General features: G+C 40.3%; 2 protein-coding genes across 2 annotated transcripts in view; both read right to left on the reverse strand.

The window, feature by feature from the left end:
• Positions 1-7,141, reverse strand: part of PRRG1 (proline rich and Gla domain 1) — a 31,066-nt gene extending 23,925 nt beyond the window's left edge. The window contains exon 1 of the mRNA XM_054001944.1: positions 7,026-7,141. Within this exon, the coding sequence (XP_053857919.1) occupies positions 7,026-7,141 (116 nt within the window). The remainder of the gene's footprint in view (positions 1-7,025) is intronic.
• Positions 1-25,813, reverse strand: part of XK (X-linked Kx blood group antigen, Kell and VPS13A binding protein) — a 280,007-nt gene that overhangs the window by 115,272 nt on the left and 138,922 nt on the right. The gene's annotated exons all lie outside the window — the stretch shown is intronic.

Genomic DNA, 25,813 nt, shown 5'->3' on the forward strand with positions numbered 1-25,813 from the left:
ATATGGTAACTAGGCAAAAGATAATGAGGCACAAATCCTTTAGAGATTTTATTAAGTTTTCTATCACACTGGGGAATTGCATAAAGAGAGCATACAGAAAGTTGTACACTATCAGAATCCACAGAGCAGCTGCAGTAAAACAGAAGGGTAAAGAGCCCTACAAATCAGGGGAATAAAAAGGTAAATTTTAAATACTAAATACTCTTATTCCCCTCTCTCAACACCCACGTCCATTATTTCTCACATAACTTTACCTGAATTTCCAAACACATGAAGATGCACACATTATTTTACTGCATTGCACCTAATTTTTTTTTTTTTCTGAGTAGGATTTGAACAAACCTACCCACAAAGCTCATTTACACATTTAGGGTATAGCAAAACATGTTTTGACTTCAGCCTTGAAGAGAAGTAAAATAATTTCTCCTTTGCTGCCACTGCCACCCACCCTTCTCTGGGGATCAGCCCCCTGACGTGGCTGATGCAGTTCTGTGCTCTGCACTTCAGCTTTGTCCCTCTCCCACTGACCTCCCTCTGCTCTCTGCTCCCCAGGACAGCCACAGAAAGGAAGTGTGAACTTTCCAGACTCTATCTGCCACCAAAGGCAACCTCCCAGGGAGCTAGTTTGGCATCCCTTGTGACCTCTAGTCCAACAGTTTTACTCACGGTCCCTTCCAATCAACTACTGCCAAGCAGTAGAAGACCTTAAATTCATGGCAGTTTTCCTAGAGGAAGAACACTGACCTAGAGGACGGAGGCATTCTCAGCATCATAACTGGAGAAAACACTGGAAGGTGAACTAACATCTGATTCAAGCTGTCATTTGTGAGGAAATAAGGATCACAGTGAGGCTCTAAGTCACAGCTGATCAATCACACAGCATAAATCCATACCTACCAATATCAGGTCATACTTATAAACAATTTTTTGCACTTTCCAGCACTGTAAAAACACTAGAGCAGCTTCCAAAACTAAAATAATTCTACTGTTGCTCATCTACTCCTCATAAAGGGAGTCAGTAAAACCCATTCTGCCTGAGTAGGAAGCACAAAAATGTATGTAACGAAAACAATTCAGAGGATGTTCATATTGAAGTTCCTAAAACTCAACATGCCAAATTGATGTGTCAAATTTTGTGTGCAATTAACTGTGTTTGAAGATGTAATTTATCTTAGTTGTGTCAAAAGCATACATAGAATAAAATAAAGTTAGCTCTTGAAAACTTCATTCGTAACTGACAGATCCTCTACAGAATCTAACATGGATAACATTTTGTTCTTGGAAGACTTAAAAGGGCGTTCCCCTATTCCCCCACAAAGCTGAACACCTACTCCAGGATACAGAAAATGTGGAGGAGTATTCTAATGCAAAAAATATACAACTGATACTTTCTAGGTCTGGTAACTCATTCACATACGTAATACACTGCAGCAGTCACTGGGGAGATCCTAGATGTGCTGTCCATCAGCAGGTGCATCTCCACCCTGTGTATTTCTGGTGTAGATTGCTCCACCCATACAAACAGTTTCATAGAACCATAGAGCAGCCAAAGAATGTCAAAAGATTGTCTGATCCAACCTTTTGTGTGGAAGGCAGACCTGATGAGGTTATCTAGCACCCTGTCCAACTGCAAAAACATCCCCTCTAGTTATGGGGACTCCTCCATGTTCTTGGGGAGGTTGTTCCAGTGAATGATTGATCTCACTGTAAAAAACTTCTTTCTTACATTGAGATGAAAACTTTGATGAAATCTTTTGGCAAGAGTTCCTAACAAACAGCCACAGTGAAAGTGCTTTGATACCTCTTCCATTTTTGAGAACTGCAGATCTGATGAGCTTGCAGTTGGGCACTTCTTTACAGTTCATCCTAAGTGGCCTTTCCATAAAAGACAAGTTTGTTCATCTTCTCACTTATTTTAAAATAAAACAGATCAGGTCCCTGCTGCAGCTGACTGCAGAACACGAGGGAAGCAGTCAAAATGCAAAACCCAGCAAGGATGGAGTGGAAAAGGAAGAACTCCTGTTTTCAGGCAGAGGGGGAAGCTTAGATGAATTAAGCCGCTTACGCAGCCACACACTCAAAGGCCATGCCTTCATTTCACTGCTGCCCACAGCTCTGACAACCAACAGCAGCAAACAGCAAATAGAACAAGGAGTCCATTCCATTCCTGATACTCAGAAGTGCTCAGCAGATTTGAAATAAAATATCACAGACTGTGCTGGTTTCAGCTGCCACGGGAGAAATCTATACGAAAACCAGCAGGAGATTTAACTGAAACCTCATTTAACCCTTCCCAATTCCCCATAGCCATGAGAATGGAGACTAGGGACAGAAAGACAAACAGAAAGTTGTTTTTCCTCCCAGGTTTATTTAGTAAATAGTAAGAGTTACAGTCTGCAAATAAAAGCTGAAGAATAAACACAAGGTCAGTAACAACTCACTGATAAACCTAGAGAAACAGCCAGGTGCAAAAGTTCACGTCTATTGAAGCCACTACTTATGATTTTTCCTGCTAGGATTCCATAAACTGCCTTCACACCAGTGAGCTAACAAATTCACACATTCTGAGCCATCCTTCAATGCCAAGTAGGAAATATTTACAAATAAAGCTGATTATAATAAATATTACAGATTAGACAGTTATGTTAAACGGTTAATTTAGTGATTGGGATTTTAATGAAGAATTGCTGTAAAGTAAATCATGAAACTGGTCCATCCATTGTTATACTACGGGAAAACAAAGAGTTCAGCAAAATAGGAATACCCAGAATTACCACAATTCTTGGTGTAAACAAACAAACAAAAAAATATCACCCATCCTGAAGTTCTGGCAAATATAGATTTCTACAGTTTCAGGTGACAAAATGAATACTTCACTGGGATTAAGTCATATGTATGACAAATAACTCCCATCCTACACTTCACATGGTGTCTCTGGATTTTAGCATCACTTGATTCGATCACTCTTGGAGTAATCATATTGGTACAGACTGACCACTAAGATAAAAAACTGGAAGAATGTTGAGTATGTGGTCTTCAAATATGAGATACCAGCTTTCAAAAGTAATTTCGGAAGCAATGTGGGAAGGCTGATTCAAATGCTTAAAATGAAACACCCCACTGAGCAGGTAAGAAATGTGTAAAATGCAAGGGATCTCAAAGATCTTTCAAGATGCAACTGCAGGATAGTCTGTCTCTCCATCATGCAAAGATATCTGCAGTCAAAGAAGTAATGTATTTGCACAAAGCAGCATTCCTGATTTGAAAATGGGCAACACTTCTTGTGCTACTACAGTGTGCATGTCTCAGCCTGGGATGCTAACTCCAGTATCCTGGGTGTGTAAATGTATTTCTTGTCTGATTTGATAAATGCAGTTCTGAAAAGATGCCTTTTAGTCAAAGTTATTTTACATAGCAATTATGTATTATTAAAAATAGCCTGAAATAGGCACAAAAGAGCTCTCAACAGATGTGTTTACTTAGCAAGCCAAAATCCATGGTGTGATTTTAGGTGGTTAGCATGGAATTTCTTTAACTGTCAGTATGAAGAGAGACTTTGCTTTTGAAATGTAACTATTCTAATAATAGTATTCAGCAACCTTGATTAAAACACCGATTACTTGACAATCAGCACCTTCAAAAATGTCAGCAAGAAAAGAATGGGTTAAGTGTATTTCAAACCACACAAATGTGTATCAAATTTTACTTAACAAGAATCAGTAAGACAAGCAAAGGTAAACAAGAAAAGGTCTGGGTATGGCCAGATTAGATTTTAAAAGGTCAAATAGTTACCAACATCTGAACTCAGCTGGCAAGAGAACAGATGAGAGATTAGGTCATTCAAGCCACACCTTTGCCAGCTCTGTAGGGTTCTCCACTGCACACTCCAAGTGCTTTTGTTTATAATGTGGAAGAGGAGAGGAAGCAATGGTGAGGGCAAGAAAGTAGATTGTCTTTGGAGGCTGAAGCAAAACAACCATTAAAGAAACACCAGCCAGACCAGATAGCATCCTGGAAACACAGCTGATGGGAATTCATGAAAGAGTGAGATGAAAACGAGCAACAAAATTCAGGATTGAGCTGACAAACTGAAAGCAAAAGCTCTTAACAGGATGGTGCAAAAAATTTAGAATTCTTGCCTACAGGAATCTGGTGTCATTTGTTGAGTAAATGGGAAGGACACATATAAGACTTAGTGAAATAATGTAAGAGGGAAGCAGAGGGGCAAAATGGGTTCATTTTTTCCCCAGTACTCATGTGCTACCAACCACATCTCTTGTTCCCTGCCTGTCCAGCTGTTCCTAGACAGGTAAGAGCCAAAAGTAAGTCAGAGAAGTCTTTGTTTTCAACCTGATTGATTCTGTGATCTGCCTCACCAAAAGAATATGGAAATTGTAACACTATCACAAGTGAGGGAGGTCACAGAGGCAGGGTGAACAAAATGATGGACAAGAGGATGACGGGAAAAGGGAGCTGTTTTAAATGACAGAGCAAACAAAAATGGTTCACACTGCTGTAGTCTATAGTAAGTTAGCACAGTCCTGAATTATATTTTATCCTGCTTTTGACACAGAATTTGTGACTCTAGATAAATGGCCTAAAAATGCTGTTCCAATGTGGACACTAACTACATACATTTCATTTTAGGGATGCATCTCCCAAAATCTGACTGCTTGATTTGCAAAATCAGAATAGGTTTAGAACAGACATTCAATTTATTTGAACCTGTGCAACTTAACATAAATGAGGACAACGGAACTCAATACCCTGAAAAAAATCAGATCCTACCTGGACCACATTTGGTGTCCATAGTTTTATCTTTCACTCTTCATGTGGAATGGGAGGATGATTTCCTTGTCTTAGGAGAGTTTTGTCAGTTAAGGGCAGAATTAGTTGACTACTGAGATATAAGGTGATAAGCACAATTGAAGATAACGGAAATTTGTAATTCCATAGTCAAAGCAGAATTTTATGCAGATTTGAGTCACATCGAGGAAACGTCCTGACATCACACAACCAAAGTAAGGAGGATGAGATCAAAATACTTCATCTCTTTAATACCCTGAGTACAACAGGATGTTTTTATGCAAGAAACAATATGCTATTACTTAATAGAAAACTGTAGCTCATTCTAGATGCTTGAAGAGACTGAACTAAAGCTAACTTCAAAACTTCAGTTCTCCATTTGTGTTTCTGGAAATGACACTATTAGTACAGTTACTCTGTGTGTAACTATCCACTTCTCTCAAAAGAAAACTGATAACAAGTTAAAATCTCAACACCAGCATATATTACAACCAGATGCAATGCTTTGCTCTTTTGAGTACACTAGTTGGACACAAATTTCTGGATGAACTTGTGTAAGAAAAGGATAATCTAAGTGTCATCCAGGGATTTCCTGATATTTGCTAGTTCCAAGAATACTGAGTTACTCAGGATGCCAGGTTCCAGCCTAATCTGTTCCGGAAAATAAAGGTTTCTAGTCTAAAAGAGGGTAAAGTGAGATGGCTGAAACTGAACAGATAAGTAAAAATCTCACTTCTCTTTCCATGCAGTATTTTCACACACAAGTTCCCTGTCCCCTTTTCTCTGGATTCTAATCTCACTGCCCTGGTTCAGCAAGAACTACTCTTGCAATCTCAGTCACCTTTACTAGGTAAGTCTCCTCAGACTGCTCATCACCTCTTGCACTTGTAAACCTCCCCCACGCTGCTTTATCAATGGCACTCCCTCTGTTCAACACAAGGGCCAGAATGTTCAACCTCCCAGTTGCACAATCCCTTTACACAGGTGTGTGTATCTATGTGCATAATACACACACGCATATTAAAAAGCAGGGCTTCTACGTGCATACCTAATTATTTATGTACAACTAAAAAAACTCTTTTCCTCCCAGCCACATATCCTTGAGCCAGTATAAGCATCCCTGTGGCAGTGCAGGGAAACAGATGTGATTACTAACTAGGTTAATCAGAAAAAATGTTTAAAAGTTTGAGTCTGGTGGTAATGCTCTGTGCCACTCCCCCCAGTGCTGTATCAACAATGGTGCCACGGGGAGAAGGTGGTAAAGGAGGTGGTAATGAGCAGAAAAAGTACAATTAGGGTTTTTTTTCAGTTGCAGTCAATAGTAATAATAAATTGAAGGTCTTAACTTTAATCTAGAACACCAACATCCGCATAACTGTCCCTCTTCCCTTCACAAACTTTTCTATGAGAACTTGAAATTCTTTCAAGTGTTTTACTGTGCTTATAGTCTTCTTCCTTTTACTCACTGGCTCCATTCCTCTCTGTTTTGTTCCCAACAAGCCAAATCACTGCCTGCTCTCTCACTCCTCAACCAATGCAACACTGAATCCCAGCTTCAACCGTGGTAGCACTGAGGCTCCCTCTGCCCCTCCTGTTTCCTGTGGATGTGGATGAATTGTTCCCTCGCCAGCACCAGGCCTAAGAAAAGTCCCCCAGCGCCCGGAGGGTCGGGCTCATTCCCAAACACACCTTCCCACCCCAGCAGCCACAGCCTCAGCCGTCCTGGCCACCGCAGCTCCAGCACAGACGGGACCTCTGGGTGACCCTGCCGACAGTGGAAAAAGTTCTGACAGGAATACGAGAGCCTCGGATGGCTGCGGCTGTGCTCTGCGGGTTTGTTTTGGGGGATGGTGTTTTTTAAAACTTCGGAGAAAAACGTATCAGCTGCCTATTTGGAGAGAGTCGCTAAGCTCTTCCAAAAGAGAAATCCCGCAGGATTCTTCCTTTGTTCAACACACGCCACACATTTTCTCCCCCGGCTTAACTGGAAATGGCACAAATCCTTGGAGAGGAATTTACTGAGAGGCTGCTGGCCGCCGGAGGGCAGCGGGGCGCGTTCCACCCTCACTCCCCTCAGGGCTCCCCGTGCGGGACCCCCGCCCCGGGCGCTCCCTGCGGGCACCGCTCCCGCCGTCCCCGCGCCGGGCAGCCCCTTCCCGCCGGCGGCCCCCGCCCGCATCCCGCGCTGCCCGCACTCTCCGCTCCAGCCCGCTCCTCACCTGCACTGCCCGCACTCTCCGCCGCCGCCCGGGTGCGGAGCAGGGCCAGCGCTGCCGCCCCGCGCTGCCCCAACGCCCGCTGCGCGCTCGGCGGAGCAGGCGGCGCCTCCGCGCATGCGCCCGGCAGCCCGAGGGCGGCTGTGAGGCGGGGAGCGACTGGGGGCGACTCGGCGCGCCCGCCCGTGCCCCGCTGTTCATTGCCCCGTTGTCTCTGTTCAGAACTGGCCCGGGGATCGGGGGCCCCGCAGGGTGGCCATTGGCACCCTCCCCGGGGCAGGGTCATCCTTTCAGTCACCTGCCGGTCGAGAGCCCCACGGGGTAGCAGCCCTGGCCTCAGCACTCCCCGGTCATCAGGAACAGGGGTGCGGCCGCCGTGGCCTCACGGAGCCTCTCCGCCTAGGTGTTACCAGTTTTAAAGTTTGTATCGGTTGTATCCCGGAATTACAGAATCAGTTGGGTCGGAAAAGACCTCAGAGATCATCGAGTCCAAGCTGGGACTGAACACGAGCGTGTCAGCCAGACCGTGGCCACGTCCAGTCTTTCCTTTAACACCTCCAGGGACAGTGACTTCAGCACCTCCCTGGGCAGCGTGTTCCAATATTTAATCACTCTTCCTGTGAAGAAATTCCTCAGTATCCAACCTGTATAGATAGATGCAGTCTTTTGTTTTAGGGAAGACATAGATAGACAGACACACACACAGGCACACTGGTGATTGTGGTCTTTGATGGAGAGCTAAAAATGGTGCCACAAGTAATGATTTTCCCCTTCTGTGCTCCCAAGGGTGGCTGAATGGAGCTGTGGGGTTCATTGCTCAGAGTTCTGAGCCTTTGAGTGCTCTCAGACCTCATCCCCTGGAAGGTACATTTCAGGAACACCAAAATGTCATGTTTCCACATTAAAAAGTAAAGGTTGGTTGGATTTTTGCACTGTCCAGAATTAATCTGAAACCAGAGAGTTTGATAGCTTAATTTTGTTTGTGCCTGGGACCTTCATTTTTGCCTCTATGACTTTTAATGGATGTGTACGGAAAGAAGATTCATAAAAGACTCAGAAAATTCACAGCAAATTAATAATCCCTACCTGACTTCAAAGGTGCTGTTGTCAGTCATGCTGTGGCCTGATTATAAATGGCTTAGGAACAATCTACAAAAAATAACAGCTTGGCTTGCCAGAAGAGATATTGAGGTCTAAATGGTGTGGAGCGTAAAATACCATTTATTCTGTGAAAATGAAGTTCCCTATAAATATGCAGTGGCTTTTTTTTTTTTTTTTTTTTTTTAAGTTTACATTGCTGATATCTTCAGATTCAATGAATATGAAAAATAAAATGAATTTTTGTGGCTCAGATTTTTGGTGGGTTTCTATGCTGTGTACCAGATCTTTTAAATTTCATTTTATATTGAGACAACTGACAATGAGCAGAAAACAAATAAGGTAGCACTACAGTCACAGAGAAGCTGAGGGAATGGAAAGATAAGACAGTTTGCAATAGTTCAGGCTGTGTCTCAGCTACTTTAATGAATCCTGACCTATAATAAAAGTTAATGCTTCCATATATGTTAGCTGAGAACTGATGCTGAGACCATCCAGTTTTAAACAAAATAAATTACATTCATGTGTCTGACAGTTCTTTGACAGAATTTTCTAGAAACTCCAATGCCTTGAATCAATGGGAGACAAAATACTTCTGCTCTTTGAAAGTTTGTTGAGGCCCTAACAACAAATGGTCAGCAGTGACCATGGAGAGAGGCACGCAACATCAGAGGCTGACTTTCCAAGAGAATTGAATTTACATCTGCTTTTCTTTGGAAGGCATTACAGTTTTCCTGTAATAATTTATGAATACTTGCTACAGGTTGTTTGAATATGCAGTATTCAACCATATCTCTTTAACTTAATAGCAGGTGGTTGGGAAATAACCAGGAAAAGCAATAGATGAAAAATTCCTTTATAAGGGTCAGGAGACAATATTTAACTTAATAATTATGCAGCACTTTCTTCCTTGATTCCAGGTGCATTGCACAGTTTGTTTGTGAAGGCTTAGGGCCAAAAGCTCAAAAAGGCAATGAAAAAGTTAGAAAACACTGGGAACAGAGGACAAGGAATGTCACGGCTATATTGGAAGAGAGAAAACTGGCACTGAGCCTGCTGAAAGGAGTGGAGGCATAAAAACAGACCAATACTTGACTAAAACTCATTGGGGAACCTTACTGTTGCCAGTTTTTAAGGATATAGTTTAATAAAATGTGAACTATTTGTCCAAGGTGGAATTTCTGAACAGAAAGAAGCCCATTGGTTTTTGCTGTGTAAGTATTTCCCTTGGATTTTTGAAAATTAGTTCAAATCCCAACTCTTCTACTTTGCATACATGGGAGGAATGTTTGGGTCGCACTTCTTGGAGATGTTACTCCATAGCAATACTTAAACATCCACGAGAACAGCAATAGCAAGCCCACTGGAAAGCCCTAACATCCTGCTGCTGAGGGTACACTTGAAGGCTTTGTCTATGACATTAATGAAGATATCAAATAACACTGATCCCAAAACCAACCCCTGAGGAACACTACTTGTCAGTGATGTCATTGGGACTCTGAGCCACTGACCACTATTCTCTGGGTGCAACCATCCAACAACTTTCTTATCCATCTAACAGTCCACTCTTCAAATCCATTTCTCTCCAATCTAGAGAGTTTGATTGACTCTCAGTTTTCACAGTCTTAAACCTCATTTCTTCCCCAAATTCTGTCATGGTGCAGAAATAATTTTAATACAATTAATATTAAAATACAATTTTTAGGTCAAATCTGCCTTCATCTCTAAGAGTAAACAGTCATTTGATTTTTAAAAGATTGTCATAGACAATTACACATTTGCTTCTAACTCCAGGGTACCTGCAGGGGTCCACTCCTAAAATATGAAGAAATAGATACAAAAGTAAGGATTCAGCCAGACTTTTCTGGGGTGAAAAAGTTATCTTTATAATGCAGCCCAAGACCAGGACAAGGAGTGGGAGAAAAAAGGATTTTGGCTGAAGAGAGATGAATGTTCAAAAGTATTGCAGTAAAAGAACTGACAAGACTTAAAAAATGGAAAGAAGCAGAATTGTGTACCAGCGCAATAGCTGGGATGCTCTACTGTTTTCTAGAACAATATATTGTTGTATATATCCTAAATTTAGGCACAGAGTACATGTAAAAGGAAATGTGCCTTACAAAGTCGCCTTATTTTTTGTGTGAGCAATATTTTAAGAGTAAAGATACTTACAGAACTTGCTTGAAATGGGCAAAGGGGGAAATTAATATAAAATGTGATTTACTGCCAAGGATTATTACAAATGCAGCCTTTCAAACTTACATATGAGTTCTCCTGTTTATGCTATGCATTGTGTTTGCACAGATAATGTGTACCCTGTACTAGACCATTTCTCAGTATGAGAATGTAACTGGTTTATTGTTTCTTTGCCATCAAGCAAAGCAAACAAATATTAAGCCAAGAGGCTTCTAAAGTGCCGTGTCACACGCAGATCCAATGTCCTCACTACTTGGTATTTCCTGCTCTGTGACTTTTTCTCTTCTGACAAAAGAAAAACTTCAGCACTGAAGGGGTTAGTCTGATGACAAAAAAACAACACAGATTTTCTATCCTCCTTTTATCCCTTCATTTTAGTTTGCTGTCCAGTTTTGAAATTTCTGATGTTTCAATGCAAGAATGCAGGATGCAAAGAAACAATGACTGCTGTGGGGAACAGCACTATATTTTCCAGCATATTCATTTCCCCCCTCCAGTCCCTCTGCCCTGGGATCTGGACTGGACCAGTATCCTCTCAACCACACAAAGCTAAATCAGCTGGGTTTTAGAGTCCATTAAAGGTCCCTTTTAATTAGGGGGGCAGCTGGTCCCTAGTGAGTGATGTTCTCAATGTCTCATCATGATCCCAATGCTGCTGCTGCACCAAGCAGCTCCTACTGCACTCTGGGAACTTAACACCACACACACTAATTCTACACTCTTGGGCTGTTTTCAAGTGCAGCCATTTAAATATCACTGTGTAATACATTAACTTGATTCAAATATTTAGGTTTTTTTAATAATCCTTCATTATTCCAGCAAAGCAACATAGTAATGTTTAGTTTTCTGAATGACTCCTCACATCTAAATGGCTTTGTTCCTTCAAAAATTAATTTATGATTCACTCCACTCCCTCCCCAAACACAGACAGGATTTGATGTGTGTTTCAGTTGTTTTGTGAATTGCTCAGAAGGCATCATTTTGCATCTGTGAAGGTATTCACCTGAATCACTGTGGAACACACAAGTATGCAATTGATCTGAGCCAAATATTACAAAGTAATTGCAAACTTATTTCTGTTCTGTAACTTTGATATGAAGAGCAGGCTGCATATAAGTCCTATGCCATTGTTTTTATAATGTATATTTTAGTTTGATTTAGTTTGATTGATTTAGTTTGATATGACACTTGGGAAACTGCCATGATTATTTTTCTGATCCTGATTAATCCTGTATCTCATAAATTTTTCTGTGTTGAGAAAAAAAATAACAGGAAAAAGAAAAACAAATAAATAGAAAGATTTAAGAACAAGCTAGGTCTTTCAGCTGCACAGTTCTTCCCTACAGATTAGCAACCACAAACCCCCAGTATGACATGAACCTGCAAGTTATTTAAGACAGTTGTAGACCTTGAAACTGAAGATTATGTGCCCAGGTCCTGGCTGGGGCAACAAAATAAGCAACTTTCTAATCAGGGCTTGCAAGTAGCTTTGTTTCTCACTGAATAAAAATGTTAAAATATTCAGAATGTTCCTAACATCTAGAAGAAAAACAAATAGCTGATAAAATAATACCATCCTTAAAAGAGAGCCTGAAAACTGTTAGGGAAATTCCAGTTCCCATAATAGTTGTGGAAATAAGTGATTTGCATTCACTGCTTAAACTCTGCCCTGTGACTTTGGAATGTATTTCCATACTTTAAGAGTAGAAGAGTAGGAGATAGATGAGTGACTTTTTATTTTATAATAATGTGCAAAGCTTTTGAAAACCCATTTGATATAAAAGATGAATAAGCAACTACATTTAATAGGGCTGTTCTAGCAATCTCAACATCCCTGTAACATCACAAGCAACTCAGATTTCCTTTCTGTGGTTTGTAATGTCTTTCCAGAACATCTTAACAAAAATAGAATCCTTGCTACATATTTTTTTTTCTTAAAGTCTGTTCTGCTGTTGACAGTATAAAGCTGATACACACATTTAGTGACACAGCACGCATATACAAAAAGAGCAAGTATCCCAAGTATAAAAGGCAACAAAATGTGACTGGAAATTGATTTCTTTGGTTTGTTACTTCATGCTGTGAGAATTCCACTGACATGATCTTATAAGATGCAGACCTTTGTGCTTTCTGATTGTAAAGAAATATCTAAAGAGAAATACATTAATTCTGTACAATCCTCAAGTACATATCTTGAATTTCTCACAACACAATGGTGACATAATTAGTAATGGGCTGTTGTGCTATAATTCTGTTAATTGAGAGATGTGATTAAAAGGCCCCAGTTCTTTTCTGGTCTCTTGAGGTGAGTGACTGACAGACCAGATGAGTGTCCTGCAACTCAGAGGGACCTTGGCAGGCTGGGGGGATGGGTCAGCAGAAGTCTCATGAAGCTGAACAATGGGAAGTGACAATTCCTGCCCCTCAGGAGGAATTACCCTGTACAACTCACCTCCTGGAAAGCATCTTGGCAGAAAAGCATCTGGGAGTCCTGGTGAATACCAAGCTGACCGTGCCATGTGCCCTTGTGGCAAAACATCCTGGTCTGCATCAGGCAGTGTCCACAGCAGCTGGTGGAGGGTGATCCTTCCCCTCTGCTGAGCCCTGGTGAGACACAGCTGAAGAAGGGCCATGGAGACAACTGAGGGCCTGGAGAGGCTGGGAGAGCTGGGACCATTCAGCCTGGAGAAGAGAGTGCTCAGGAAGATCTTATCCATGGGTACAAATATCCAAGGGGTGTTTTTCCCCTAGAGGACAAAGCCAGACTCCTGTCAAATATGCCTAGGAACAGGACAAAAGGCAAAGGTGCAAACTGAAATATGGCAAATTTAATTGAATTTATTTTTTTGTAATGAGGGTCAAACACTGGAACAGGCTGCCCAGAGAAACTCTAGAGGCTCAATCCTTGAGAGATTAAAAATCTGTTTTGACATGACCTTGACCAACCTGCTCTGAGCAGAGTTTTGGTCTAGAAGATCTCCAGCATCACCTCCCTGCATCATCTGGTTTGTGCCTCTTTCTCCAGACCACCTCCATGCAAATGTGAGTTTTGTAAGGGTTAGGACAATAGCAGTGGGCTGGGCCAGGTCCTGTGTTCTGAACCAAGTTGGATGACACGTGTTAGAAACATGTTAGGGAGTGAGAAGCTTCCCATGGACTGTACCCAGGCCTGCATGGAATCATAAGGATTGAGCTTCTCTATCAGCATCAGTGATGTAAACATTCACCTTTGGCTTATCCTACTTAGCACTGCAAAGAGCAAGTGACTTTCACATGTTCTTTCTGTTTTGAAATGGCTTAAGTATTGTTTCTGGATAGCCAGGGGGATTTATAAGCTGACCCTGGGGGGTTACTGCAGTTTCAGTATCGCTGTTTCTACATAGCTAAGAGCATATTAGCAAATAACTGATGCGTGGTCAGGGGCAGGAGGAAAGGTAGTTTAACCTTCAAGCTAAAGATGCACCCTCCTCACCTTGTTTTAACTTTGCAGTATCCAGCAACCCTGAGAAAGGTCATTCTTTTTTCACTGGAGCTGGATCCAATGGTCAGTGCTACAAGCTGTTCTGATAAGCATTCCACAGTTTGCATCTCCACAATTGATTTAGAAAACTGGTAAGAAACCACCTTAACAAAATCATGAGCTCATAAAGAGAAGAAAAAATAGTACAGAAATAGGAAACACTGTCAGATGAGAGATGAGTATGAAGCAATGGTGTGTGTAAGGGATCTAACCAAAAGGTTATAGAGCAGCAATATGCAGAGTGCAAACAACAAAAAATGTAACCATGTTAATTCTTAGAGGAAGATTTGGGAATGGTTTCTCTACTATTTAGTGAAAGGGAAGGGCAAGAGAGGCATGAAAAGCAGTGATCAAAATTTCAATGTCACAAGAGTTTCTTGTGTATTTGTCTGTTGTCTTGGTCCATTCAGGGAGCAATAAAATGAAAAAAAGAACAACTTATTTCTTTGTTAGATAATATGTGGAGAAATTGCAAGTATGCTTGAGGATAGGATTCAAATGAACAACAGTCTTGCTAAACTGAAAAAAAATAGAAGGTGAGGCTGTACAGGAACAAACGAAAAGTAGTATATTGGGCAGTTTACATACATATATTTTATATGTGAACTCAAACTACTTTCTAGGGATAGATAAACATTCAGAAGCCCTAAATTACACAGACTGTTTGGAGATCTTTTAATAATGCCTATTGTGGCACCATAATATAAGAAAGATATAAAGATATTAGAAAGCATCCAAAGGAGGGCAATGAGGATGGAAAAGGGCCCTGAGGAGAGGTTGTATGAGGAGTGACTGAGGTCCCTTGGTCTGGAGGAGACTGAGGGGAGACCTCACTGCAGTCACAACTTCCTTGTGAGGGGAAGAGGAGGGGCAGGCACTGATCTCTGCTCTGTGGTGACAGTGACAGGACCCAAGGGAATGGCCTGAAGTTGTGCTAGGGGAGGTTTAGGTTGGGTATGAGGATAAGGTTCATCACCCAGAGGGTGGCTGAGCATGGAACAGGCTCCCCAGGGTGGTCACAGCACCCTGACAGAGCCCAAGGACTGTTGGGACAATGCTCTCAGGCACATGGTGTGACTCTTGGGCCTGTTCTGTGCAGGGCCAGGAGATGGATTTGATTGTACTTGTGGGTTCCTTCCAACTCAGGATATTTTATGATTCTGTGAGGTATCCCTGATGCTTACCTGTTAGAAGAAAGGGCTCCCAAAGTGCAACCCCAGCACTCTCTTTAATGCCACTGCATTGTGTAATGAGGTGTTCAGAGCAGGATGGGGAAAAAACAGATCTGTTATAAAGGTACACAGTGTTTTGTCTTTAGCTGTTGATTTGTGCAGTCCCAATGAATTAGATACCCAATAAACTTTATTAACAGCTTCTGCTTCTGTTTTCTCTTTGGGAGCTCTGAGATTTCCTGTACAGCTTCCTGCCAAGAAATGGACTTTGAGGACCTGGAGCAATTCCACTGGCAGCATTCAAAAGGAGCAGCTGCATTTTTCTAACCCCTTGCTGTTACACATCAATCCCCCAGTGCAACTTTAGTGGTTTACTGTAGCACTTTTCTTATCTGTTGTGGTGCCAAAGGAAACAAGTTTTTATAAACATTCAGTGGCAATTTTGTCCAAACACATTTTATTTTGCTTTCCAGCCCTTCAGCAGTATGTGTGTTGTCAACTGTTACATTTCAGCTGAGGTGGCCCTTGCCAGCTCAGGGCTAGTAAAATACCAAAATTTTTTAACAAACAGAGAAGTGTTATCATAGTCTTCATAGTTAGTAAGAGTATTTTATCAAACATATTTGATAAGTGACGGCATTTCTTGTTTCTCCAAGGAAAATTGTCACAAAACTTGTGTCATTATACATTCAGTTACTTAATAGTTAATGACTAAGGAGATTTTACCAAGTTCACTACACCAAAAAGATCACATTTTTATCCTAATTTTTGCCAACAGAATGCTCGGAATATGTCTTTGAAATCTGATTTGAAATAGTGAGTGAGCAATAGTATGTATAGCAGCTTTCATATTTAGAATTTGTTTTGAAAGTCTGAAGGCAGGCCAAGTAAGCAGGAATCTGAATATTTCCATAGTTGCCTTTATATCACATTGTGGCCAATTTGTCAGCAATAGTGCAATGCAGGGCCACAAGTTCATATTTGGCTTGGAAAGAAACAGATTTGCATTGTCGTCTGAAATGGTGTATTTTGTATGTCCACTAAGCAAGCCACAGTTGTACAAAAAAAATTTAATTTCTTGCTTTCATATTCAATTTTCAAGTTAAAAATGGTTTGTATTACTATTGTGTTGTGTTGCTTTCCATCATATGCTGGTTATTAAATGAAAGATTTAAAATATGCAAATAGGAAGTAATTTATTTGGCTGTTGAATACTAAATCAAAGTCAATGAATTTTTCCTTAGGTTTGACTCTTTTGAAATTCATAAGAATGTTTGTATTACCTGGTTTAGATTATATAAAACATCTGTGATTTCTTTTGGGAGGTCTTTATGAATTTATATTGTAGCTGCATGTGACTAATGATTTCAGTTCAAGTCATGCAAATCATTAGTGCTGAAAGCTATCAGATTAAAATTCATATTATTAAAGAAAAAGATTTATTTGTTTCAGACAGCTTCTGAAGTTATTGCAATGGAAGATATTAACTATATCTCTTTCCATTATTTATCCCTATGTTCACTTTGTGCCACACAATATGAATGTGAATATCTACAAAATGATCTGTTTCTTCTCAACTGTCTTTAGGTTTTACACACATACAGACAGAAAGTTGTTGGGTTTAATTAATTTTTGATGTGCACCACCTCAGGACCTCGCCCATCCTGGCAGCAGTGAATTTTTAGTGACTCACCTTGTGGAAATAAACTCTGTACATTGGCATCAATAGAAGTGACAAAGGTTTTGGGAGCATTTTTTCTCCAATAACACAGAAATTACTTAAACTTAGAGGTTAGCTGTGCTACTGACAGAAGGCCCTGAGTTCTGAGAAAGCACAGAATTGTGGTTTTCTGCACATCATAGGACACAGAAATCCTCCTGCATCCTTGGTTTGTCACTTAGAGTTACACCATGGAAACTTCAAAGAAATAAATAATGCTAATCTATGTCCAGCACTGACTAATGAAATTCATTTCAGCATAAACATTTCTACACTCCATCAGCCTTCGTGGATAGTCTGCTGTGAAACAAAGACAGTGCGTTCATTCCAGAATTTAATAAATGGGGAAGAGCTGTTACAAGGTTTTGTTCTCCCTATTATAATGTCCCTGGCAACTAAGTCAGGACAAATTTGATTGCAACAAGAAACTCCTAATGAGTTTGCCAAGATGCTATCCCCAGCATGTCTCACTAATGAGGCTGAGAGGCTGTGATTGAGGGTGGTGTTATATTTATTCTGCACACATAGAAACATTAATAACCCTTCGGAAAGATTAAGTTCCTTCCTAGCAATATTAATGAATGTAAAATGAGGATTTTTTCTTCCCAAAGAAAACAAATTAAGAAACAAACACATAACGTTTGGTTTAAATCAGCACCATTATTTTTCCCTCCATTTGGCATCATTTTATTATTTTATTATTTAAAACCTAAATAATTTTTTTTTTCTGTTGAACTGGTGGTCTGAAAAAACACCTTTTTCAACTCAAAAAAACCCAAATTTCCACTGGAGACCAGTGAGATGGTGGCACCACTGGAGTAAGGACTGGCACCCTGGGACTGGGCTGAAATGGGGCTTCTGAGCCATGGGTGGGGTTGAGGGAGGCCCTGAGGGTGCTGGGCAGGGCCAGTAAGGCTTATTAATGCACTCAGGGCTTTTCTAAATAGGTTTGGGTTTTCCTTTGATGGTCAGTAGGCATCTTTTCACAGTTGTGTTTACTGGGTTGAGCACAGTCCAAGGTTCAGATCATCATGGCTTTTTACATGGGAATAAACTACTTTTTTTCCTCACTTGTTTTGGACTTCCAGGAAATCAGTGGCATGGCAAAACATCTACATCTTGTAGTGTAGTTGTTTACAGGTAAAGTGTTGATTGCTCTTTTCTGTATTACATTAAATACAAAATACATTATGGAAGTTAAGCAAAATCTCTGAAGTCACAAAGTTGCTATGAGCGAGTCTGTCATAAAATAAGTGCATTGCATGCCTTGCAAAAGGGATGAAATAACAATTGTGATGAATTGAGAATTTGGTTTTTCAAGTAGTGGATCAGCAGCAACAGATGGTGGAAAAGGGATTTTTTTTGACATAGCAGAGCTCCACGAGCTGAGGTAATGCATCGCCCAATTCCATTGTACTAGTAACTGAACAAAGATTAAAAAGAACACTATTAGGAAGAAAAGATTTGCTTTAATAGATTTATAATCTTAAACATTGTGACTGATCACACAGCAGGTAAATGTGCTCAGCAGTGAGAACTACATTACCTACACAACAGCAGTTAGGGGAACACTACTGAGATCAGTGCCAAGGGCCCAGAAGTCAAGAAGGCAGAAATGAGTTGGACTCTTATACTTGTGTTATACTTGTGTTATAATGTTATAATGTTATATTTAGTTACATCACCATCCCATGCAAATGACAGAATAAGCAAGACTTATCTAAAGTGTGTTTCTTCTTGGTTTTCCATAGCTATTTAGAAGTTAGGCATCTAGTCTGTGATTTTATATTTCTAGTCATTTAAGGAAAGTCGTTATCCCCAGGGGGTATTCAGAAAGTCAAAATTTTCAGCAGTGTCTTCATACATTGAACTTTGCTGTGTTTTTTTGTGGTGTTTTTGTTTTGTTTTGTTTTGTTTTGTTTTGTTGTATTTTTTGGGTGAGGGTTTTTTGGTTTTTTTGGTAGCTTAGAACAGTAAGATTTAAATCACTAAAATTAGATGAGGTCAATGCCCTCTGAAGTGCAGAGGTTTCTGCAGGAAGGAAACACAAGTTTCCTTCGCTGTGTTGCAGTCCCTGGCTGCACACCAAATCCAGAGGAACAGAAGGTACAAAATCTTTCTGAAATACAATCTCCCATAGATAGCATAGATGTGTGATTTGGTCAATCTGAGGAGCTCTACAGCAATTAAGAAATGTTAGGTTCTTTATGGGCTTTAATTAGTTTTATAATGAGGCTTTACAAGTATGTGAAATCTGAGATATATTTTTGTCCTCACTGGACAGTTGAACAGATTTTCATGAGGTTGCAAAAGACTTCTCCCTGAAAAAAAATATTAACCCACAAATAAAAGTCAAGCTCCTGCTCTAAAACCTGGAGAAAACACAAGATCCAATGAAAAGGCTGACAGGACTGTTTTATGACTTAGGCAAATGAATGTGTTTCCCTAGCTGTATTTTCACATATGTGTGACTAATCCGTGCTGAAATTTTTGCAAATAAATAGCATTTTGAAAGCACTGGATATGGGGAAATTTCCTCATAAGCAACTGAATTTTGCCTACTCTTAAGATAAAAACCCCAAAGTTTTTTAGTAGCATATATAGCCCAGTCTGTAATAAAATATATTCCAGCTGCTTGTATTCTAGTGAATCCCTAAATATGCAAAGCATTATCCCAGTAATAATGGCAGACCTCCTAATTTTCATTATGTCCTAAATATTCAAAATGTATTGAGAAAGTTTTAGTTTTCCAGCTCTCCAGAGTTTTAAACACCCTTCAGTCTTTTACAGGCAGATGCAAACCCATTGTCATCACACTCCAAGTCACTTGGGAGCTCTGCTGACGTTTCAGCACGCTGTTGAGCCCAAGCTGACATACCCTCACAGGGTTTATTAGCTTTGCATAGCTGCTGCTGGGACATGGCTTGTCTCCAGTCTCCCCAGACCATGTCTGCCTGCAGAATCTGTGTAGAGGCACCCTTGGGAAAGAAGTTTAAGAAGTGCTGCCTGTCTTGTACACAGGGGAGGCTGCTGAGATGGTGCTTGTAATGTGAACAGTAAACTTGCTTACAGCTGTGAGATTTCTCTTTGGCCGCTCTGAGAGAGCTGGCTGCAATCAAAAATGCACACTGTGTGAATTCTGCTGTATTAACTCATTCTAATGGTTTCTATTTTTTTTACTACCAGGCACAATTATGCACAGTGCACAGAAACCAGATTATCATGAAGAGTGAAAACCCATCATGAGACAGCTGTGTCCCTTTAAATCCGACAAACGAAATAACTTAAATTGGCTTTCAGAGCATGTATTATTTATTATCAGTCATATATTCTCCCTCAGCTGTTATTCAGATTTGACCTGCACTGCAGAGATTTGCCAGCAGTTGTTTCAGCTGCAAGTGTGAAAATAATGGTGCTCCCTTGCTGATAGAACTGTGCTGCAGGAGAGACCATTTGTTGGCTTGATTAATGTTGCAGGCGAAAATGAAACAACACCCAACTTGACAGAAACTCCCTCTTGAACGAATTCACACTGCATCTTCACCAGGCTGCTGTGTCAGAATAGCCGTGCTCAAACTGGGGTGTCCATAGAGGCTCTGTAGGAGAGTTGAGATATCTGTCAGAGATAAACAATCTTAAAAAAACAGTCAAAATGGAAACTAATGTAAAAGAAGGAATAATAGTTTTGCTTATTAGGCTCATTTGCTCATTAGAGAGGGTTATACATTCTGTGAATCCCTGGATATGCTGAATTCAGTAGCAAAGGCCTTGTCCTTATAGGCACAGAATTAAATGCAGGGTTCAGGATGAAATTTATTCTTTAGCTCAGGCAGGTCCAACAGAACTAACCTGTTTATCTCTTCCTATTACATCTTTCTTGTTTTCCAAAAGAATCCCAGTATTTAATTCTTTAATATACTGAACTGTAATAATTACTTTTCATTTCTGTTTACTGGAATGCCAATACTCTCTCTTATTGCTGCTTTATTAATGCATTGTTATAATGGAAATCGTTAGCACAATATCCATGAAGAACTGTGAGCTTGTAGGCATTTATCATCTTCCTTATCCTTTGAGAGTTTGCTTTTAATTCAGGGTTTAAGATTAACGGACTGAGGGAACGGGCTGAGGGTTAGATGAAGGCAGAAGAGTAAAATAAACATTCCAAGAAGAACATTGCTGTGCAGAGTGAACACAAAGAACAGAGCAGAAGTTTGGAATATGCTTTGCAGAGAACTTCCCCCAAGTCCTGTCTGCAGCTCGTTGCAGTGCACTGCAGTCTTCATTAAAACTGATTTCCTGAGCTCTAGAAAGTGTGTTTGTCTCCCTCCTGGTGCAACATGCAAAGGTTCCTTTTCTCAGTGGTTTTGTCATCTGTGCATGTGTCAAGTCAGTGTTTAATGCCTTCACACAGTCCCACGGTACTCCTTGTGTTGCTTGAGGGCCTCAGAGCCAAACCTTTAAAGTGATTAAAAAAATCAAGACCAAACTCTATTAAAGGCTGAATTTCAGTCAATTAGCTACTAAGCCAGCTGATCTCTCAGGGTCATGCAGCTCACAAATCAGAAGATAAAGCACACAGAGCTGGGAGATTGAACCACCTCAGGGCCACACAAAGTTTATCTTTCTTTTTGAGGAAACCTCTTCACATGTCTATCTCCTGCCTACCCCAGTCCTCCATATTGTAGTCTAAATAATAGTGATGAAAATACACTATTCAAAGGGTAGATACATGTACTGAAACCTGAAGGATAGTGAGTATTTCAAAACACCCATTAAGGTCTTAAGTGCTGGAAGTCTGGGTTCCAGGTAGAAGCTGGTTAGCTATGACAGTGATGTGGGGCTGGATTTTAATCCCCAAATAACTCCACATGAGTTTGGAATAATGATAATAATATTTTGCCACTTTTACTGTGTTTATATGAAATAGGAGTGGTACAATGATAATAGCTTATGTTTCTGTTAGATTCATAATCGTATCATACAGGTAAATACATGTAGCCCACTGGGTGAGTGATGTATTTTGTATTGCAGAGTGGTAGAGGATAAGTAGGATTGAATACAGAAGAAGTCTCAATTTTGAACACTGGCCTTTCATGAGGAACCATCAAAGGTAATTTATCTACCTCACTATACTTTATCTGTCATCTGTCATTTGAATAATAACCATTTGAATTGTATCCTTTAAATTTTTACATACCTATTGCCAAGGATCACTGACTAGGAAAAAAATAAACTTCTTATCTGTTCAAAAGTTCATTAGAGGAAATTATTCAAAATTCAATTAATTACACCAGTTTATTCCTAGAGATGTTAAAAGCCTGTTCTTTTAAGAGTGAGATACTACTATTTGGATATGAACTGAGATGTGAGAAAAACAAGCAAGTGCTATTTATATACTCACACATTAGTCAAATGCAAAGGTAGTTGGATGTCATCTAATATACCAATTCTGTACTCAAAAGTAAATCATAAAAAAATAACAAAAACTACAACTGCTTTCTGTCCAACAAATTTTTCCTGGAAATTGCAGAAGCATAATTAAGCAAACCTAGCTGTACTAATCTAACTGTCTATATAAATGCATATTCCAGCATGAGAGTGGTTTTCTCTGCTCCAGCTGAATCAGTTCTAAAGGAATGCTGCCAAAACTGGGAAAAAAAGGCCTCTCATAATTAGATGAAAGTGTCCACATATGAATTTGTATTAATGCCTTGTAGCACTTTAAAATCACAGCTTACCTTTTATTACCATAATTTTCCATGTGAACAATCTGTAATCTTCTGTCAAATGCCAGTAGCATCAACACATTCTGAGTTCAGTCTTGCATGAGGGTCCTATTCTAAAATAAATTCAGCTGTGTGTCAAGCTGTTCTCTGCATTTCCATTCTTTTTTTTTTCTGGTTCTGGGAAACTATGCTGAAAGCTGACTAGTCACATTTTTTGACTCACACTGCTGACAAGTAAATTCTTTTAGAATTTATAGTATTTTTAACTCTCTACTACAGAGTTTCATTCTTCCCCAAGTAAAAATGTGTATTTACACAGCTTGTCTAAAGCGGTCTTGCCAATTGAGTAAATACTGCTCTGTATATAGAAGAATCTTAAGCTGCTTAAACAAATATAAAAGGGATGAAGTTGATCAAGGAAAAAAGCATTTGTGATTCTAGTGTCATGTCGGTTCCTCTGTGTTGATGAGGACACATACTGGTTAAAGTAAGTGAACCTGAATGTGCATTTTACCAATTATATGAGTCCATAATAAACCTGGTTTATTTCTGGGAAGACCTGAAGCACAGGTGTTTCAGGTATGATTGTGGAGTAAATGTCAACCTATACTTGCAAGAGGTACTGACATAGCTGCTCATGCAGAGGTTGTGTTCTTCACATCCCCAGGACATCAAGCAGGAGGCAGCAGTGGTGCCTCCCAAGGGACACACGTACACAATTCCTCCCTTCTCCACACTTCCTGAGCTGCCATCATATTTCTGGATGTGATGCTTCATCAGTGGTGTACTGGTAACAGGAGGACCATCATAGAAAAGATCTCTGCATCTTTTCTATCCTAGCAGAGTCAGTGCATGTGGATCACAGTAATGACTTCTTCACTCTTAGGATGCAAGAAGGAAGAATTTCACAGCTGCCTTGTTGAGTTCCAAGTCCCTCAAGGGTCTTGGGAATCCTTTTGGACTCTGTACTCTGTCACCTTAAAATAGATAGAAGATGGCTTTCCCTTCATTTTTCTGTCAATTGCTTTTCCAGATGTTTGGCAGCCTTGAAGACTGATGCAGGACCATCAGCTGTTGCACTGATGCTGCACAGCTGCTCTGCAAAGGTGTGCACGGGGAGCCTGCACTGACTCAGGGATATGACAGCAGCACACACACACCAGCAGTGAAACCACAGCCTCAGCCAGCATTGCTCAGGGCCTCACAATTCCCTCTGTCAGCCTCCAGCAGGATCTCTCTTCTCTAATCAAAGGCAAATTGCCTTTGGACTGGTAGTTCCAGGTGCCTTTCTGTGCACTTCAGGGACCTGTGTACTTGTCCAAGCAGTTCTGCTGCATCTGAGGGATGTGATGCACAGCCTCTGGAGGGATGTGGCCAGAGTCTGGCTGGGGCAAGTATTGCTGACACCACACACGGGCTCCCTCAGCCTGCCTGAGGTTGCCACCCTGTTGCACAGCAGACAGATGTGAGAGCTCTTTAGCTCCATCCCCCAGCAGCCTGGTGCTGTGGCTCAAGCCCATCTTTGTTGATGGCTTAAGGATTTGCTCTGGAGGAGCTGAAGTATGTGCACATACTGCAGTCTGCCAACTCTTCTCTGAGGAAAATAGCCTCTGGCAGAAAAGAAGAGAGTTTTGAGACAGATGTTATTGTAAAGTGCTTTGGCAGGACTGCCTGCAGCTCTTCTGTAAAGCCCTCTGTGGTACTGATGTGGAGGAGTCCTGCAGACTTTTGTAGGAAGGAGAATAAAGTCCCATTTTATGTACAATGACAATATATTTTTCTGATGTAAAACCCACATTCTAGGTGTTCTGGGAAAACAGTCACTGTGGACACCAGGTTTTCAGAAATAGAAGTTACTGCTCACTTGTTATTTCTTTACTATTCTGTGAATTACAAAAGCCATATTTAGGACTCTAGGAAAAAAATAATAACCTTCCTTATTTACAAGTTAAAGAATGCTTCTGTATAATGCCTCAGAGAAATGAGCATACCTTTGGTCCTTTCATAGATTAAAATGATTTATTCTCTCTTAATTATGTAATTTGCTATAACTTATAATGAAGTGGTACAGCTAATTTTATTTTTTACTGACAGAGTGGAAGAGGCAAACGTAATTTCCAGTTACTGCAGCAAAGCACCAGGATCTATTTAGAGAAATAAATTGATTTAGATGCCATAAAAAGTGGCAGCACAAAGTCAAAACATTACTCATACTGTTAAATAATTTAGCTAGTGACTTCTGTCTCATTTGAGTATATCTGACTTGGTACACTTGGGGATTTATATTTGTAGGCCTTTGAGATGCCTTTTATATCCTCCCCACAAAACTCAAAGGAGCACCTTTGGAATAAAGGCTATGCTCAAAACACTTGTTTCTTTTTCCTGTTCACTTCAGACCCAAAGGCACGAGGCCAGTCAGGAGTGTGAAGCACTTTTTCACTGACCATGGTATTATCCTGGGCAGCTTTTCCTTGTCCTGCAAGTAAGGCAGCTGCTCCTCTGGGTGAGATTTCCTTCAGTTTGGTGGATGTCCCACAGCAATTGTGGTGTCCTGCAGTCAGTTGGTCTGAGAAAGCTTCACCTGGCTGTGGTGGAAGGGAGCTGATCCCCCTACCTGCTGCCTGTTTACAGGCAGTAGCTAATTTTAGCTATGATCTAAGTGAAATCCAGTATCTGATCCAGTATCCTCAGGGTGAGTTACCTAATTTCTTAATCACAGATCTATTTTGAACTCGTGTGGCACTTAAAAGTAAATGAAAATCTCTGGGCTTTAAGCTGATGGTTACCTTGGGACCAGCAGGGTTATGCTCATCATTGGTAGTTTCATTCTCCATTATATATTCAGTGTATATATTTATCTAAGCTTCAAATAGCAAATAAATTTCCAAAGTAGAAACACTTTCTGAAATAAACTAGATTAAGACAAAATATAACCCTGAAATTTGTGAAATAAACCCATTACCAGATTGATGTCACAGTCAAGTAAGAAGTTAAGTGTTTGGTAGTTAATTTTTGTTCAGGAGTTAGTGAACAAAGAAATTAAAGGAAAATTTGAGAAAGAAATTAAAGGAAGGGAAAAAACTAAAATGCCAATGTAAGTGAGTATGAATTACAAGCGATAACAAAAAAAAGGAATGTCAATAAGGAGAGATAAAGATAGAAAAGAGACTGGAAGTTCTGAAGACAAAAATAACACCTTCTCAAGGGTATTAGGAGAATATAAAATGTAACTGGTATCCGTTGCCACAAGGAGATGGAAATTTTTGAAGAGCAACAGGAAAAACTGTTCATTCAATAAATGGTTTTGTCTTTCATTTGCAAAGAAACAGAGAAATCTAGTCATAGCACATGAGGAT

The sequence above is a fragment of the Vidua macroura genome, chromosome 2, assembly GCF_024509145.1.
Source record: "Vidua macroura isolate BioBank_ID:100142 chromosome 2, ASM2450914v1, whole genome shotgun sequence".
NCBI classification, from domain to species: domain Eukaryota; kingdom Metazoa; phylum Chordata; class Aves; order Passeriformes; family Viduidae; genus Vidua; species Vidua macroura.